Source organism: Bos indicus, chromosome 10 (genome assembly GCF_029378745.1).
Source record: "Bos indicus isolate NIAB-ARS_2022 breed Sahiwal x Tharparkar chromosome 10, NIAB-ARS_B.indTharparkar_mat_pri_1.0, whole genome shotgun sequence".
Classification (NCBI taxonomy): Eukaryota; Metazoa; Chordata; class Mammalia; order Artiodactyla; family Bovidae; genus Bos; species Bos indicus.
This window is the reverse complement of record NC_091769.1, coordinates 44,721,222-44,739,474: the sequence shown is the minus strand read 5'-3', so window position 1 is coordinate 44,739,474 and position 18,253 is coordinate 44,721,222. Positions and strand designations below refer to the sequence as shown.

Here is an 18,253-nt window from a genome sequence, read left to right as displayed (position 1 = left end):
TTGTGTAATTTGGAAAAAAAAAGAGAAAAACCAACAAACAGATCGCTAAGGTTTTGGAAGTCTTGGGATTTCTCAATGGCTTCATTATCTGAAATCGTCCAGATGGGTTTTTCATGAAATGCCTGGAACTGGGCACATTCCTTAGTCCCATCACGTGAGCACACTTTGCTTGTCCACATCATGCTCAGTATCTGGGTTGGCATCAGTTGATATTTACTCATTTCTGGGCTTAAAAAAAACTCTCTGCTTTTATGCTTCCCTGAATACGGGTCTACAAGCTGGACAGAATGAGATTACTGGGTACTGGAACACCTTACACTTTTGCATGCCATCCGCTCTACTCAGAGACCAGAGAGCGGGCCCTACAGCCAAACAGGGTTACTCAGAGCTGACATTTATGGAGAGCTTACTGTTTGCCAACATTATGCTAAACACTTTCCAGAAGTTCTCTTAATTAAAACTCAACAAGAGTCTCAGGGGGTAAGTCCTGTTCTTTCGTTGATGTGACAAATGAGCTTAGGAAAGTTCAATTGCCTATAATCTCAAAGTTATGAAGTGGCAAAGCCAAAATTCAAGCATGAGTCTGGAGCTCTGAACTACTGTTTTTTTTTATGCTGAATCCTGGCTTGCTTTCCCATTCTCAGGACTCACATTAGGCATCTTATGGGCTCCACTGAGGTTGCCTTTTAGTCTTGACTCTGGAGAAAACTTAGCTCCTTGCTTTTTCTGCCCTGGCTCCACCACCCTCTTCTCTGGAGCCCATGGATTCTCTGCTTTTCAGACATTATCCAAGCGCTGGAAAGACAAAGATGTCTAAGGCCTAGGCCCTGTATACTAGCAGCCTGCATTCTCCTAGACTAGATGGAGGAGCAGTTTGACAGTTCCAGAGCATGGGACTAGGTGCTAACACCGCCTCAGGGTACAGGAGGCAGTGGAGGCCAAAAAGCCTGTGGGAAAAAGCAGTTATGCTTCCCCGCCACAGCCGTAAAGGCCCCTAAGAACTCACATAGGCACACATGGACACGCAGACTTGTACACATATACACTGCTTCCATTTACCTTCCTCCATGTGGCTCAATGGTAAAGAATCCACCTGCCAAGGCAGGAGATGTGGGTTCAGTCTGTGGGTTGAGAAGGTCACCTGGAGGAGGGCATGGCAACCCACTCCAGTGTTCTTGCCTGGAAAATCCCATGGACAGAGGAACTTGGCAGACTACAGTCCATGAGGTCACAAAAATCAGCCATGACTTAGTGACCAAACAAAGCAACAACGCCTACCTCATCTTTGTCTTTCATGCTTCCTAGAAACCTCCGAGTTGCTTGATTGAAAGTGGAAGATAGGGGGCCAGAATGACTGGCAGAACAAGTTTTCTTTAGTAAAATCTGTTTAGTATAAAAACTGAAATAAGGTGCAAGTAATGCTGATGATTGTGAAATAAAAGTAAAAATCACCCATTATCACTGCTTCAAAGTGATAACCATTATTAATAGTCATTTCAGAAGTTTAGGTGTATACAAAACCTTTTTAAAACCAAAAAGGCTCTTTTGTTATACATATGCAATCTTCCCATTTACCACTGTCTTATGGACATCTTTCAGTAAGATATCTTTATATTATTATTTGAAGGCTATAAAACATGGCATCATATATGGCCTATATTATTAAAACAATAAACTGATGAACATTTAAACTATTTCTGGTTTTTCCTTTTATAATTATTGTTGCAGTAAACAAAATAATATACATTGTTTGGATGCTCATTTGTCTTAAAGATAAATTCTTAAAAGTAGAATTGCTGAGAAAAGGTATATGCAGTTTAACATTTTAGTGCACGTTAACCAAATCACCCTTCAGAAACCCTGCACCAGCTTACAATCCCACCAATAATGGAGAGCTGTGATTGACAATGTTCATTTCCTACAGGCTTCTAATCTTTTTAATATTTGTGAATCTGATAGGTGTAAATGTTCATATTTTCACTCTAATTTTTATGATTACTGGTAAAACTGAGCACCTTTTCAATGGTTAATAGCCATTTCTTTGCTCTTTTCTACTGAGGTATTTACAGAGATCTTTTACAAATAAGAAAAATCTAGTAAAAATATTTTCTCTTAAATGCCATCCATATTTTTATCCAGTTGTTCATCTTTAAAGGTAGTTACGATCTAAAAGGTATAACTTTAGGGTTGTCAAAGTTATTGGCCTTTTCCTTTATGATTTCAGGTCTTGGTATTATTCTTAGGAAGGCCTTTTCTACCTCCAAATGATAGAACAGTTCCCCAACTTAATCCTCTATTTTACTTTTTTCTTTCTTCTTTCCTTCCCTTCTTCCTTCCTTCATTTTTTTCTTTCCTCCCTCCCTCTCTCCTTTCTTTCTTTCCTTCCCATTATTACAAGATATTGAATATAGTTCCCTGTGCTATCCAATAGATTCTTATTGGTTATCTATTTTATGTATAGTAGTGTGCATGTGTTAACCCCAAACACCTTATTTATCCCTCTCCCACTTTCCCCTTTGGTAGCTGTAAGTTTGTGTTCTGTGTCAGTGTCTTTCTGTTTTGGAAGTAAGTTCATTTGTGTCTTTCTCTTCTTTTAGATTCCACATATCAGTAATATCATATGATATTTTTCTTTGTCTGGCTTACTTCATTTAGTGTGATAATCTCTAGGTCCATTCATGTTGCTGCAAATGGTATTCAGTTCAGTTCAGTTCAGTCGCTCAGTCGTGTCTGATTCTTTGCGACCCCATGAACCGCACCACGCCAGGCCTCCCTGTCTATCTCCCTGTCCATCACCAACTCCCAGAGTCCACCCAAACCCATCTCCATTGAATCGGTGATGCCATCCAACCATCTCATCCTCTGTTGTCCCCTTCTCCTCCTGCCCTCAATCTTTCCCAGCATCAGGGTCTTTTCAAATGAGTCAGCTCTTTGCGTCAGGTGGCCAAAGTATTGGAATTTCAGCTTCAACATCAGTCCCTCCAGCGAACACCCAGGACTGATCTCCTTTAGAATGGACTGGTTGCATCTCCGCAGTCCAAGGGACTCTCAAGAGTCTTTTCCAACACCACAGTTCAAAAGCATCAATTCTTCAGTGCTCAGCCTTCTTTATAGTCCAACTCTCACATCCATACATGACCACTGGCAAAAACCATAGCCTTGACTAGACGGACCTTTGTTGGCAAAGTCATGTCTCTGCTTTTGAATATGCTGTCAAGGTTGGTCATAACTTTCCTTCCAAGGAGCAAGCATCTTTTAATTTCATGGCTGCAATCACCATCTGCATTGATTTTGGAGCCCAGAAAAATATAGTCAGCCACTGTGTCCGCTGTTTCCCCATCTATTTGCCATGAAGTGATGGGACCAGATGCCATGATCTTAGTTTTCTGAATGTTGAGCTTTAAGCCAACTTTTTCACTCTCCTCTTTCACTTTCATCATTACTTCATTCTTTTTTTATGGCTCAGCAATATTCCATTGTGTATATATATATACACCACATCTTTATCCATTCATCTGTTGATGGACATTTAGGTTGCTTCCATGTCTTAGTTATCGTAAATAGTGCTGTTATGAAAATTGGAGTGCATGTATCTTTTCAAAGTATGGTTTTCTCTGCATATATGCCCAGAAGTGGGATTGCTGGGTCATATGACAGTTCTATATTTAGTTTTTTAAGGAACATCCATACAGTTCTCCATAGTGACTGTACTGATTTACGTTCCCACCCACAGTGTAGGAGGGTTACTTTTTCTCCATGCCCTCTCCAGCATTCATTATTTAAAATTTCAAAAATATGCAGAAAAGTGGAGGTAATCTAGATTTACAAGCTGTTGACATTTTGCCATCTTAATAATTTTTTTCTTTTTTATGTTACTAATTTAAAGTAAGTGACACCCATCATGCCACTCTCCCCTCAGTGCATCAGTATGCATTTTTAAAAAATAAAATTCTCCTAGTCAATAGAATTATTTTCTTCCTCAAACTTGTCTTATAAGTTTAGAGGTCATAAATTATATAATTCATAATGTGTTTGTAATAATTCTCCTTCTGCACATTTAAATATGAATGTACACATTTGCATTTTTTGAGATTATTCTTTTCTGTCTCCTAGAAAACAGTAGTTACTAAGCACTTATTATATGCAGGGCCCCATGCTGAACATTTTATGTGATTTTCTAGCTTAATCCTCCTAATACCCCAGGGAGGAAGGCACTGTCCATCTCATTTTGTAGCCTTGTTTTCTTTCTAGGAAATAAATTAACTTCTTTCTATCGCTAAGCTTTCCAAATGACCTTGGATTTTAGGATAAACTCAAACTGGCTTCTTTCCTATCATTTACAATGACAAAAGCCAGGGTAGTGATTCATATTTAAGTAGAAGGCTATTTTATTTAGCTTTTATCTGCCATAATTTGTACTTTCCTACTCTTTGAAGCTTTTATAGTTCTCTGTTTCTAACTTCAAGAAGAAATTTCACAGCTGCAACACCTCCGATGTGATAACAAACTCAACATCCTCAGATTTTCTGAGTCCTCTCTTATCTTCTCTAACATTCCTTGCTTGCTTGCCAGAAAGCACCAGCATTTAATTCTTAGAACTTACCGAGCTTACAAAGCATATTGCACAAAGGATCAAAACTTTTTCTTTCTACACTCGTTTCCCTAAACTAATCGCAACAGCAGTGGTGGTAACAACATGTGAAGGGGTGGGGACTGATTGATTCTTGGAATTGTGTTAATAAATATTATTGCTACAGAAATCCACATGAAGGTGAGCAATACCAGCCCAAATGAGCAAAATTCTCTTGTCCTCATATGAGTCAATGAATTTCCTGTTAATATTATTAGTCACTAACTGACTTCTCATGGACTGGCTGCAGAGAAAATCCCACAACACGAGAGACTGAGAGCCTGGTGTTTGGTCCGTATACCAGAGCATATAGAGATGGGTGTATTCAAGCCAGCCAGACCCTTTCTTTCTTCGGGTTTTTCCTTTTTTTTTTTTTTTTTAATTGTTTGTGGGGTTATTCTCTTTAGAATGTATCATTGACTAAAATAATGGGTCGCTGGGATATTTGGAAGACTGAATGGAGCCTGTGTTCTTTTCTAGTGGAGGTGTACAAGTGAGCTCCCTGGCTCCAAATGTTTCTGGACGCCTCTTACCTGTGACCCGTGGCAGTTAATTAACCTGCTTTCTTACCCCTCCCCCCGACTCTTACCTTTGTTCTACATCTGCTCAACATTTTTGATACTTAGGTATTTCTATTTCTTTGAGTTTTTTGACATTGATTTACCAGGGTTTGTGAATTAGTTAATTGAATAATCCATGTGACTAAACAGCGAAATGTTTCTGACGTTCTGTAGTGTAAAAGAATTAGGATGTGGACTGACTATGGTGTACTGATTATCTGACATGATGTGGATATTCAGAGCATAGGCTTTGGTGTTATTGCTGAATTCAAGTCCAAGCTCTGCCAATTATTATTGTGCAACCTTAAGAAGATTAGTTAACCTCTCTAAACCTGTTTTCTCCTCTGAAAACTCAGGCATATCACTGCCTCTACCTTGCAAGTTGTGTTGAAGAATGTTAAGCACTTGGCATGTAACTCTCAAATAAAAAGGACTCATTATTATTTAGGTGTTTGGCAGAAATGTTTAAGCATATGTTTTCTTGACTTTGTTAAAAGTGTGTGTGTGCTTGCGTTCAGTAGGTAAGTCATGTCCAACACTTTGTGTCCCCATGGACTGTAGCCCACGAGGCTCCTCTGTCCATGGAATTCTCCAGACAAGAATACTGGATTGGGTTGCCCTTTCCTTCTCCAGGGGATCTTCTCAACCTAGGGATTGAACCCATGTCTTCTGCACTGGCAGGAGGCTTCTTTACCACTGAGTCACCAAGGAGTGTTAGTTGCTCAGTCATGTCCGACTCTTTGCCACCCCATGGATTGTAGCCTGCCAAGCTCCTCTGTCCATGGAGTTCTCCAAGCAAGAATACTGGAGTGGGTAGCCATACCCTTCTCCAAGGGATCTTCTCAACCCAGGAATTGAACCCAGGTCGCCCATGTTGTGAGCAGATCCTTTACCATCTGAGCTAGCAGGAAGCCCTTGTTCCCTAGGTGTTTTCATATAGCCATTTAGATAAAACATGTAGTACAGAATTCTGATTTGAGTGTCCAGCAGTAGGCATATGGCCTTTGAAACCCATTGTTTAATAAGAGATTGTTTGCATCAAAATTCCAATATAATGCTTTTCAGTTATCATGTAAGTCTGGTTTTGTTTGGTTCCCTGCCAGTGAAAACTTAATCTGATCTGAATAGTCTTTCAGTTTTCAGATAAATTGCTCACCTTTGTAAGAAGGTGGTGGGTGGACACGTGTGCTACAATATCTTTTTTCCTTTCTGTTTAGACACAGCAACCTGGGCATTCCTGGAGTGTGGGCTTTTCACATAGGCAGCACTTCCCCGTTGGACAACGTCAGGCCAGCAACCATTGGAGGAGACCTTTCCAAAGCCCGTCCTTCAGCTCCTCTGGGACAGTCCTTCAGCCATGCTGTGGCCCTGGAGGACGACTACACTCAGGACACTTTGGATGATTATGATGAGAATGAGGAGGAAATTGAATACCCGCCTAGTGAGCCAGCGGAGGCATCAAATGGCCACAGCTCAGTCGATGTTTCTTTAGGAGGTAGGATCTCTGCTCCAGATTCTGACCTGGCCTCTCCTGAGCCACGTTCAGCATCTCAGAGTGGGCCTGAAACAGAATCTTCCCCCTTGGACCCTCACACCAAAGAGAGGAGACTTCAGGGGGAGACCGATGCCCCGGATTTAAAAGGGCGAGTCAAGTCTTCTGAACAGCCAGGGACGAGAGTCCCTGCTCCTCCAGAGACTGAAGGAGATTCACCTGCTCCTCCCGGGGAAGCCCCGCCACCCTCCCCAGAGGGAGGGGCTGGGCCAGCGGACCAGGATGCTCTTCCAGCCCATCCCGGAGGAGAGGCGGCCCTTCCCAACTACCCTGGGCCTGACCACGGCCCGCACCTGGGTCAGCGGGGGCAAGTGGTCGGGGTGGAGGACGACATCAGCTCCAACACTGAGGGTAAGTGGATTCGAACCCTGGTGCTAAGAATTCATTGAAAAAAAAATACTGGTCTTGCAGAGACTCATGAATTTTCTTTCAAGTGAGTAGATGAAGAGTTTAGCAAAAAGAAGCTGGGGATTTATTTTTAAAACCCAAGTATCTTTTCTTTGCCAAAGAAATCTTGGCAGGCAAATTCTGTTTGGAATCTGTTGACCATTAATAATACTTTTTTTTTTTTTTAAAAAAAGAGGGGCTTCTTGAGCACGTGGGGAAAAACTGGGGGTTGCTCGTGCCAGCTACGCTCTCAAGTGGAATGAAGTATTTTAGTCTGAAAGTTCAACAAAGCTAAAGCGTTTTTGAGGCCTCACACGTATTATGGTGATGGAGGGCTTCGGGCTTTGGTTTCAGGTGGTGAGCTGTGCTGGCTGGGATGAACATTCCAGACTCTTCCTCCATAATGGGATGACCTCAGTGCTCCCCTCAGTTAGGAACATGGTGGTGGAGTGTGTGGGAGAGGGGACCCCTGGGGAGAAAACTTCGAACCACCTGTGTCTTGTCATTTCTGGTTCACGGCTGTGCAGCTGTGCTATTCAGCTCCCTGGAGCCTTGTCCTCATTTTCATGACTCACTGACTAGAGCGAGGGGCCAGCAGAGAAATGCCCAGGGGAGGCCTTGGTTAATTAATATAGACACGGAGCCCATGTTGCCTTCTCTTAAAGGCGAGACTTGTCAGGTCAGCTCTTTCTTCCCAGTCAGAGATGTGAACACCTGAATGGGAAACTGGCCACAGATTTATCCCATTTGTTCCAGGGACTGCTCATCTGACCTCTGACAGGAGGAAAGAGGTCAGAGGTGAAAGCATTCTTTAGAACCTTTGTATTTTTTCTTCACCTTTCCTGTTTCCCATGGTTTTTATGGTAAAACAGGTTGACCTAGCAAAAGGTCTTTCAGGTGGTTCTTCAGTGGTCCCTGACCTGCAAGAATTTGCTTGAAGAAGCACTTCTTTTGGGAGGTGGGGGGATGAAACTATTTCATGACTGAGGTGACGCTGGATAATGATGACAAGGAGAACATTGGTGTCAGACTTAGGGTTGAATCTTGGCTGTCATGCTGGCTTCATGTAACCCCCAAACCTCTAGTTTCTCCTACATTTGTTGAGAGAATTGAAAGAGATAATGAAGTTCTTAGGTTAGTGTCTGTACTAGTTAGATCTTAGTAAGTGGTGGCTGCTGCTGCTGCTAAGTCACTTCAGTGGTGGCTGCTTTTACTAATTATAGAGGATTTAAAGCAGTGGGAATGGGGGTGGGGTGGTAGAAAAGGAAGAGTGGGCTTGTTAAGAATTTGTGCCTAAGGACCGCCTTTCTCTCAAGAGAGAGAAGTCCGTTTTATGGGGAGGCTTCAGAACTTTCACACCTTTTTAGTCTAGTCTCCTGAATTTTCAGTATAAATGACATATATCTAAAGAAAATATAAAGCCAAGTATCAAAGACTTTTTTCTTTTTTTAAAAAAATATTTATTTTTAATTGGAGGATAATTGCTTACAATATTGTGTTGGTTTCTGTTGACCAAAGAGATTTTGAGGTAAAGATGTGCTCCAAAGTGGTCTTTTCATTTGTGGGTTGTGACTTCCTGCCCTGAGAAGAGCTTGGAATATTAGAAAGCAGATCCCTGGAGTGATTCGTTAAAGGGTTAAGAAGAATGGGCTGCACGCCCTGTTTTGAGCTGTGAGGGGCTGAGAGAAGCTGGCCGTAACTGTAGGAGGCCAAGGGAACTGGCCATAGAGAACAGAGGCAGCAGCCATAACTCTCATGGGGCATGAACTATGATATTTACCAGCTGCTAGATAACGCCTACCCCTGACATCTCGGAAATGGCAACATGCGTTTGAAACATCTGGGTAATACAATGAGACATTTAGGGAAAAAAATCTATAAGTTTTTGAACTTTGAAAAATCAGCCACCATATTAGCAGAGAGGGAAAGCTTTAAAACTTGAAAGCAGAAATGAAAAATAGTTGAACCTCTGGTTTCATCTCAGGCTTTAGGAAGACTCAGTGTCCTCGGGGAATTTGTTCCCGAACCCCCTCTTCCCGTGCAGATACCAAAGTCTGTGTATGCTCAAGGCCCTCAGTCAGCCCTTCGGATCCCTGGTTCTGCAGCCTCAACTCCCTCAGCTGTGGGTTCCCCAACCGTGAATCTTAAATACAGCACAGGATCCGCAGCTCCTTGAATATGCAGGTGCAGAACTTGTGGATACCAGAGGGCTGACTGTATAGAACCATGCAATTATTAATTACTTGGTTTTTCTTGGCAGTGAAGTTTGTTGTTTTCAAACAAAACATTAGCATCCCACAGGTCTATCAGGCAAAAGTAGACTCCCTCTGGGAAGGTTAGTGGGTGGGGTGGCTGAGACTCACATTGAACACTGCCTGCTAAAACGCCAACCTTGAGCCACGTTGCCAGCTTTTTCTAATGATGGAGTGGAGGAGTGTGAATTTTGGTTTTCAGTGGACTTGAGTTTGATTTCCAGCTCTGTTATGTGGTTTGGGATAAGACATTTGCTCTGCTTGAGTCTCATTTTCTTCAGCTATGCGGCAGAGATAATGTGTGTGTGCTGTGTGTACTACGTTGCTTCAGCTGTGTCTAACTCTTTGCGACCCTGTGGACTGTAGCCCGCTTCTGTGCGTGGGATTCTCCAGGCAGGAATACTGGAGCGGGTTGCTGTACCCTTCTCCAGGGGATCTTTCCAACTCAGGAGTCGAACCTGGGTCTCATATCTCCTGCATTGGCAGGCAGGTTCTTTACCACTAGTGCCGCCTGGGACCTCATCGAAGAGCTGCAAGAATTAAAACTGGGCATGGAACCACCAGGCCCAGTAGATTTTACTTTCGCCTTTAAGTTTCATAGTAGTTAACTTGCTAAACCAAGAAATTAAATAGATTTCCCTTTTCTTTAAAAAAATTTTTTTACCTTAGTGACTATTTTTATAGACTTTTTGTTGAGAAATCTAGATTCTTTCTAGATCATGTCCACACTAGGCAAAAATGTCCCAATTTCACTCTAATTCTAGCCTCAAGCTTATTGTTTTCTTTATGTTTTTGTAGACCACAAAACCAGCAGTAAATTGGCTGCACAAACTTTCTCTGTTTCAGGGGTATTTTTTCTCCAAACAACTCTGGAAACTTGTTGTCAAACCAAAAATTACCTGAGCAGTGCCCTCCTCTGATCAGGGCACTATCGGGTATCCACTTGGACTCTGAGCGGGAACTTTGCTTGGATGGCGCTAGCGCAGTTAATCCTCAGAATTGCCCTGTGCAGTAGATCCTTCCCACAGTGCAGAGAAGGAGGCGGAAGCCTGAAGTACTGAGTGATTTGTTGGGGTAAGAGGCAGGCCAGGACTGCAGCAGAGCCGTGTAAGGTCAGAGCAAGCACCATGTAGGGCAGATCCACCTGTGGTGCGTTGGGGACATCTTCCTGGAGAAGGAGGACTTGAGCCAGGCCTTGAGGTCAAAGCCTCAGTTTTGAGAGATAGAAAGTGGGGCATATTCTGGACAGAGTAGTGACAAGAGTGGAGGTTGTAAGGTGGAAATGGGGAGAGAGAGAGTTGCAAGGGGTAGGTGTAAGAGGCAGCTGCCAGCAAGGCTCTCGCTGCCTGCAGCCTGCCAGGGTTGTGGGCAGCAGGGACGAGCTTGATTCACAGGGACCATAGAGGTTCTTAAGATTCTGAAACCTACCTGCCCAGGTGGTGCAATGAGGAGCTTTATTTGACCTCAGCTGCATGATGAATTGGAAAGGGGATACCTGGCTTTCAGCACCCTCAGGCGTTCTCACTCTGTCCTGCGATGCTGTTGATTGTACTTGGATGGCAGTCATGCAGGGAAGGCCCAGGATGTGAATAGGATTTCCCTGTGGCTTCTGGCCTTGGGAAAGGCCTTAGGGATGTGTCTCAAGTAGCTTCTACCCTGGGATGAACTCAAACAGGCTCTGCTGCCCAACCCAGCCTTCCAAACACAAAAGCCCCTCTCCAGGGGTGGGGGCACCCCCAGGTTGCTGAGGGAATGTGAACAAGAGGGTCACCCATACCGCTGAAAACACCTTAAGGGAGAGCCTTCTAGGGTCAGATGTAACCCTCCCCCAACAAAAAACAGGGTCCTAATACCTGTTTGCCCAGCCAGCTTCACTATGTACCACACATATACACCAAAAACAAATGAACACTGGAGGGAAAAGCCTGCCACTGGTTTTCATTATAAAGCTGGGTGTGGTTTTTCTTAATTTGTCTATCATGCTGTGAGGTGGGAAACTTAGAAAAAAATCTGTCCTGCAGTGAAAAATGTAGGTTCTTTATCTTGAGGTAGCAGGAAGAGCTGTTAAAGTAAAGGTCAGCCCAGTTGCCAGAGGCAGGGCCAGCTCAGGAAAGCCCTTGGTCCCCGTTTGCACGGTGAATCTGGTCTGCACTGTGGAACCTGTCAGTCTTCCACGTGGCTGGGCCAGGGCTGAAGACGAGTGTTTAAGGGTTTTTGGAGAAATGAAGACTGAAGGATGGATCAGAATAAGTGCAGAGGAGGAGTTTTCCATTTGTGTGAAAATCTCCCAGTTAGGACAAGTCTCAAGTGCCCTGGCAGTGCCTCTCCTTCTTCCTGTTATAGCCCCGTGACTCCACCCTCATTTTTTCTTTCCGTTAAGGATAGGAAAAGAGTGAAAAAACATTCAACGAAAAAAACAGAAACGACGTTTTTTAAATCCTCATTAGGGAGATGCTTTTAGCAACTGTCTAACTTCATTTAACAAAACTGCTGCAAACTGAGCCTGTTCACACCTGGCTGCCCTCCACCCTCCTGTGAGGTCCAAGTTGCCAGCAGATTTGTCCCTTCCTTGTGACAGGAGCCGCCAGGCAGAATGTGGGTCCCCAGAGGGTCTGGAGTGAAGCCTGCCCAGTGGGTAAAATTTGGGAGAGAGGAATCTGTGGGATGAAAACTAAATTTCTTGAAGTGTGGCTCTAGTCCACTTGTGGTTCTTTCTTTCATGGCCCTGGTTTAAAATGCTGATTCCACACCCCTCCTCCACCTTCTGACCCAGAATCTGCCTGTTTAAGCCAGGTCCCCTAGTGATTCTGAAGCCCACTTCAATTGAGTATTGCTGATATGAGGGAAGGAGTGTTGGATTTAGAGCCAGAAGATCATATAATCTTTGTGGAACAGGAAGAAGTGTGTGAAAACACATTTATAGGTGTGAGATAAAAGAGGCATAGAAATGACCACTGAGAAAGAACAGGTACTCACTGCACATCTCATCCAGCTGGGATTCAGACACTGAGTCCCCACCTCCATGGGGTTCAGCATCCTTGAATCTACCTGCAGTTCCCATAGAAGTTTGAGAAGTCACATTGGCCAGAAGTCTGGCTTTTCTTGCCCCGATAAAGACCCGGTCCTGGGCACCTGGTTTCCTCCATTAAGGATCTTCACATGCCACGCTTGTGGACTTAGCCTAAGTGGGCCATCCAGCGCAGCGTCCTGCTTCTCAGTCAGGGCAGGAGTGAATGCTAAAGCATTCCCTGAAACCCACCCACCCCAGGAGCTGCTAATTAATTGGTCAGATGAAATTCATTCACTACATGAAACAGCATTCTCCAACTCAGGGAAGGTTTGCAAATACGCTGACCATTGTCATCCATGGGCATAAGAGACCCCAGGAGTGGCTAAGGTGCAGACTCTTGGGATCTGCCCTCTGAGTCTGAATTGGTAGGTCAAAGGTATGCTCTAGGAATTTGCATTTTTAGTTAGGATCCCAGGTGATTCTGATGCAGCAGTTCCCAGAATTCATAGGAAGGAAGGCAGCTTTCCTTCTGCCTGGCACCATGCTGAAGGTGTAAGTCCCTGTCAGAGCCAGAGTGGAGCTTCCCAGGTGCCTCAGAGGTGCTGCCAGAACTGACCTCCCACAGACCTCCTCCAGTAAGTGGCAGCTCCAGCCTTCCAGTTCCCACACCAGGAAATGAACATCCCTGTGGAGCCCTCTCTTTCTCCTCCCCACCCGCCTCCCCTCTCTCTACCTTACCCCCTACTCCTCCTCCTCTTCTCTCCCTCTATCCAGTCCATCAGCCTACCCTGGCAGCTCTACCTCACAGCACTCCAGATGTGGTCTGTTCTCCAGCCCCTCCATCAGCACCTCCGACGACCAAGCCACCAGTCCCTTCCCACACAGCATCACCCTTCTGCTCCAAACCCTCCAGCAGCTTCCCACCTCGCTCAGACTAAAACCCAGATCCTCCCCTTGACCTCCCAGGCCTGACAGGAGAGAAGTGGCCAGGGCTACTTCTCCGGCCTTCTCCCCTCTCCCTGCCCCTGTTTCTCCCACGTGCCTGCCTGCCTGACAGGGCGTGCCTGCCCTCACTCATCCTCCCCTCCTCTAGGCCTCTGCCCAAAGTCACCTTCGCCCTCCTGTCCCTCCCTGACTTAAGTTTCTGCATAGCTCTGGATATTATCCCCGATGCCAAATAATTTACCTGTCTGTTGACTGTTGTCTAGGGAGGGGGATATAAGCTTCAGGACAGGAAATAATTTTTTTAATTAAATTTATTTCTGGCCACGCTGGGTGTTGGTTGTTGCGCGAGGGCTTTCTCTAGTTGCGGCAAGGGGGAACTAGTCTTGGTTGCAGTGCGCAGGGTTCTCATTGCTAGTGTCTTCTCTTGCTGCAGAGCACAGGCTCTCTAGAGCATGAAGGCTTCAGTAGCTGTGGCTCACGGGCTTAGCTGTTCCGAGGCATGTGGACTCTTCCCAGACCAGGTATTGAACCCATGTCCCCTGCAAGGCAGGCAGATTCCCATCTACTGCGCCACCAGGGAAGTCCAGGACAGGAATTTTTGTTTCTCTTGTTCCCTGCTGTATCCTCAGTTCCTACTCCAGGGCCAGGCGCATAGGGAGTTCTTGGTAAATACTTGTTTGAATTACTGAAAGAAAATTGTAGCGTTTGCCTTTCACCTAAGTTGGCACTGTCAGTATTACGTGTGCTCATCTGCACACGGAGGCAGGTACAGAAAAGGAACCAGATGTTCCTCTGACCAGGAGCATACCCATGTTCCCCCGCTGTGCTGGAAAGCACAGCTTGTATTCCTGGCTCAGCAAGTCCCATCCTGAGCATGCAGCTCCCCTCCCCCCTACATACACGGTTTTAAAAGATCCCCAAACCAGCCTACCAGTAGCTAACCCATTATAATTATAGTTTCAGTCATGTAATAGACTTTCATGGGGGCCTAACTTATTTTTTGTTAGAAACATGCAGATGGTGTGCCCATAAACTTTTAAACTTTGGCACAGTTGCATTTGTATGTTGCTGGCTATACTGCCAAGCCTCTCTTTTTGCCCATAGCATTTCCATGCCTCCGCCTACTAGTTTATTTACTTTTTTTCCACTGGAAAATAATTTTATTGAGATTCTACCAGCTGTATAATCTGTTCTATTAGGCCCCTTCTTCCTTTGCAATTCGGTCCTTCTTAAGTGGTCCCATGAAGGCTTTCTTCTCCTCCACAGTCTGGAAGCGACCATGACCAAATTTGGAGGTGGTGTCAATACATTTGAGGTCGATCTTCTCCAGGGCCCGCCATTTGGTCTGTACCAGCAAGGACTTGTGCAGAGTGAGCACTCACTTCTTGGTTCCCACCACGCAGCCTCTGAGCATGACAAAGTCATTGGTCACCTCACCGTAGTGGACAAAGCCACCCAGAGGGTTGATGCTCTTGTCAGACAGATCGTAATCAGTAGAGGCATTGTTCTTGATCAGTTTGCCGTCCTTGATGAGGTAGCCCTGACCCATCTTGTAGATCTTCTTGTTGATCTCAGTGCGGTGATGGTAGCCTTTCTGCCCAGCTGGAGCCACAGAGAAGGCCACCCAGGCAGGATGCCACGCCCCAATACAGGCAACCTTGCGCAGCCCTCGATGGGTCTTACAGGGCAGCTTCTTGGTGTGCCAACGGCTGGTGACACCTTTGTAGCCTTGGCCCTTGGTCACCCCAATGACATTAATCATCTCATCCTGGCCAAACACTTGGCTCACAGGGACCTGCTGCTCAAGCCTCTCGCGGGCCCAGTCCAGTTTCTCGGCCTCTGAACAGTGCCTCCGTTCACCTGGACCTCCATGAGGTATGCCTTCTTCTGGCGCAGAGGAAGCAGGCACATCTGGGTGTGGGCAATGACACGGATGACCTGACAGTACTTTTTCATGCTGCTGAAGTCCCTCTCAAGGGGCTTCTTGCTGTCTGCGTCCTGCCACTTCTTGCAGTATTTGGTGAAGGCCTTCTTCTTGGACTTATGCCAGTTCTTGTAGAAGCGCCTTTTGCACTCGTCGCTGATATGCTCAGCAAAGATGGTCTTAAAGGTCCGGAGCCTCAGGGTGTTTCCACGTAGCCCACGATGCCCACAATCACCATGGGTGGAGTCTCCATGATGGTCACAGCCTCCACAACTTCCTTCTTGTTCACCTTGGACCCTGGCCTATCGACCTCCCTCACAATGTGGGTCATGCCAGCCTTGTAGCCAAGAAAGGCAGTGAGGTGTACGGGCTTGGAAGAGTCATCCTTGGGGAAGCTCTTCACCTTCTTGCGGTGCTGGCTGCTGCGCTTCCGAGGCAGGAAGCCCAGGGACCCGTGCCTGGGAGCAGAGAACTTCCTATGAGACATCCTGCCGTCGAAAGCTGCCGGTAGAGCTCCACCTACTAGTTTAGTTCAATTAACCCAACTCTACACATCTGTAGGACTTCCCTAGTGGCTCAGATGGTGAATCTGCCTGCAATCCAGGAGACATGGGTTCAACCCCTGGGTAAGGAAGATCCCCTGGAGAAGTAAATGGCAACCCACTCCAGTATTCTTGCCTGGAGAATTTCATAGACAGAGGAGCCTGGCAGGCTCAAAGAGGGGTCGCAAAGAGTTGGATACGACTGAGCAACTGAACTGAATACAAATCCATCATTTATTAATTTGAGGGCAGAACAGTGTTTTTTAAAATTGTAATACAAACACTTTACAACATTAGTTTCTGCTGTACAATGAAGTGAAACAGCTATATGTGTGTGTATATACATATATCAGTTCAGTTGCTCAGTCGTGTCTGACTCTTTGTGACCCCATGAATCACAGCACGCCAGTCCTCCCTGTCCATCACCAACTCCCGGAGTTCACTCAGACTCAAGTCCATCGAGTCAGTGATGCCATCCGGCCATCTCATCCTCTGTTGACCCCTTCTCCTCCTGCCCCCAATCCCTCCCAGCATCAGAGTCTTTTCCAATGAGTCAACTCTTCACATGAGGTAGCCAAAGTACTGGAGTTTCAGCTTTAGCATCATTCCTTCCAAAGAAATCCCAGGGCTGATCTCCTTCAGAATGGACTGGTTGGATCTCCTTGCAGTCCAAGGGACTCTCAAGAGTCTTCTCCAACACTACAGTTCAAAAGCATTATATATATACATACATATATATACACACACATGCACATATATCTCCTCCCTCTTTGGGCTTCCCTCCACCCGCATCCCACCCCTCTAGGTCATCACAGAGCACCGAGCCGAGCTCCCTGTGCTTTATAGCAGGTTCCCACTAGCTATCTGTTTTACGCATGGTAGTGTATATGTGTCAATCCCAATCTCCCAATTCATCCCGCCTACCTTTCCCCCTGTGTCCACATACCTCTTCTCTCATCTGTGTCTCTACTCCTGCCCTGGAAATAGGTTCATCTATACCAATTTTTTTACCTGAATTTCCTGAAGATGACTATCCTTTAGTCCTGCATCAGGTCACCTTTTCACCTTTGCATCCAGAAGTACGCTAAGAAACGGTGTGATTTCTGGTGACGAGGGGTATGTGTGTGTGGAGGGGGTTCATCTTGATTTTGGAGAGGAAGAAACAGACTGCATCTCTGTGGTTTCCGTGGAGCCATCTGAGCCAGGCTGCTGTTGAGTGTCAGACATGGGGTGCTTTGCCACCCAGTTCCCTTATGCTCCGGGAGAGGAGGGTCCTGATGGCAGCTGAGGCCGTGAACACACTCACACGTATGCCAGTTCCTCCAGGGGCCGCTTCTTAACACTTAGTCATGACTTTCTGAGCTGGAGAAATCTGAGATTTTGATAAGTTATATTCATTTATTTTTACTCAAACTGGGATTTCCTGCTCTCTTTCTTATTAAACCAATGGTAAATAATGATGCACAGTTTTTCCCTCATAGCCATTTTTTACAATCTTTTTTATTATCTGTTTTGTTTTTCTGCATTGAGTTTTGTGTCATTTTCCTGTTCTTATTTTTTCCCAAATGTTCAGAGTGATGCCTAGTTTTCTATTTTTAACGAACTGGAATTTCTCAGCCATGTGCTCAAGGCCCAGTACCAAATCTTGATTCACCAACTTTATTTTCTGTTCCCAGTCAGATATTCCACTTGAGTCAAGATCGTCTGTCCTGCCAACCCTCAGCTCGCTGCTTTCTCAGGAACCTGTAAACAGCAGTCAGATACTGTCCAGAAGTGGCTGCTGCTACTCAGTTCCCTTACCTGTGCCTTTCTGCCAGGGAGATAGCCCTCTGGGGGATCTCTGCTGTCTTCTCCCATTCCATCTGATATGTGAAGTATGACTCAAACTCTACTGGTCGAAGCCTGTGTTGATTAACGCTAGTTACCTGACCAGCTCCTTTGCCTGGCTCTCAGGATAGATGTTCTTGGGCCCCACCAGTGGGTGGTCAGGTGCAGCTGTTAAGAATCTGGAGCAAGTGTCTCTGGGTTCAAATCCCACGTTGGCCACCTGTGTGACTTTAGGAGAGTCAGTTTGATCTGTGCCAAAACTTCTTTATCTGCATATAGGAATTTGAAAAAAGTCCCTGCTCTTGTGCAAACTGAAAAAATTAAGTTAAAGTTCCTGGCATTTAAAGTACCTGGCATTTATTAGGCACTGTTGCAATGTTCACTTTGTTATATTCTCACTTGCTAGTACAAGTCTTTATGCTGGCTCCACTGTTAACTTCTATGGTGGTACACCCCCCCACCCCCACACCGCCCCCCAATTTTGTCTTCTGTTCTCTTCTGGAATACTGGGTAAGTATTGGTTTTCCCATTTCTTCCTCCCCTTCCCATTTCCTCCTTTTCAGACCTAGTCCTGGATCGCAGCTGCCACTCAGTTTTTCCAAAGAGCAGGTTATCCGTGGTCAT

At 45.3% G+C, this 18,253-nt stretch overlaps 2 protein-coding genes across 2 annotated transcripts in view; one reads left to right on the top strand and one right to left on the bottom strand.

Annotated features, from left to right (window-relative positions):
* The window catches only part of NID2 (nidogen 2), a 92,634-nt gene that overhangs the window by 10,904 nt on the left and 63,477 nt on the right, over nucleotides 1-18,253 (top strand). The window contains exon 4 of the mRNA XM_019968677.2: nucleotides 6,408-7,093. Within this exon, the coding sequence (XP_019824236.2) occupies nucleotides 6,408-7,093 (686 nt within the window). The remainder of the gene's footprint in view (nucleotides 1-6,407; nucleotides 7,094-18,253) is intronic.
* On the bottom strand, nucleotides 14,465-15,770 carry LOC109565037 (large ribosomal subunit protein uL3). Its single transcript, XM_019968679.2, is given in 3 exon segments — nucleotides 14,465-15,176; nucleotides 15,179-15,459; nucleotides 15,462-15,770. Coding segments are annotated over 3 exon segments (1,212 nt in total). The 5' UTR covers nucleotides 15,748-15,770; the 3' UTR covers nucleotides 14,465-14,531.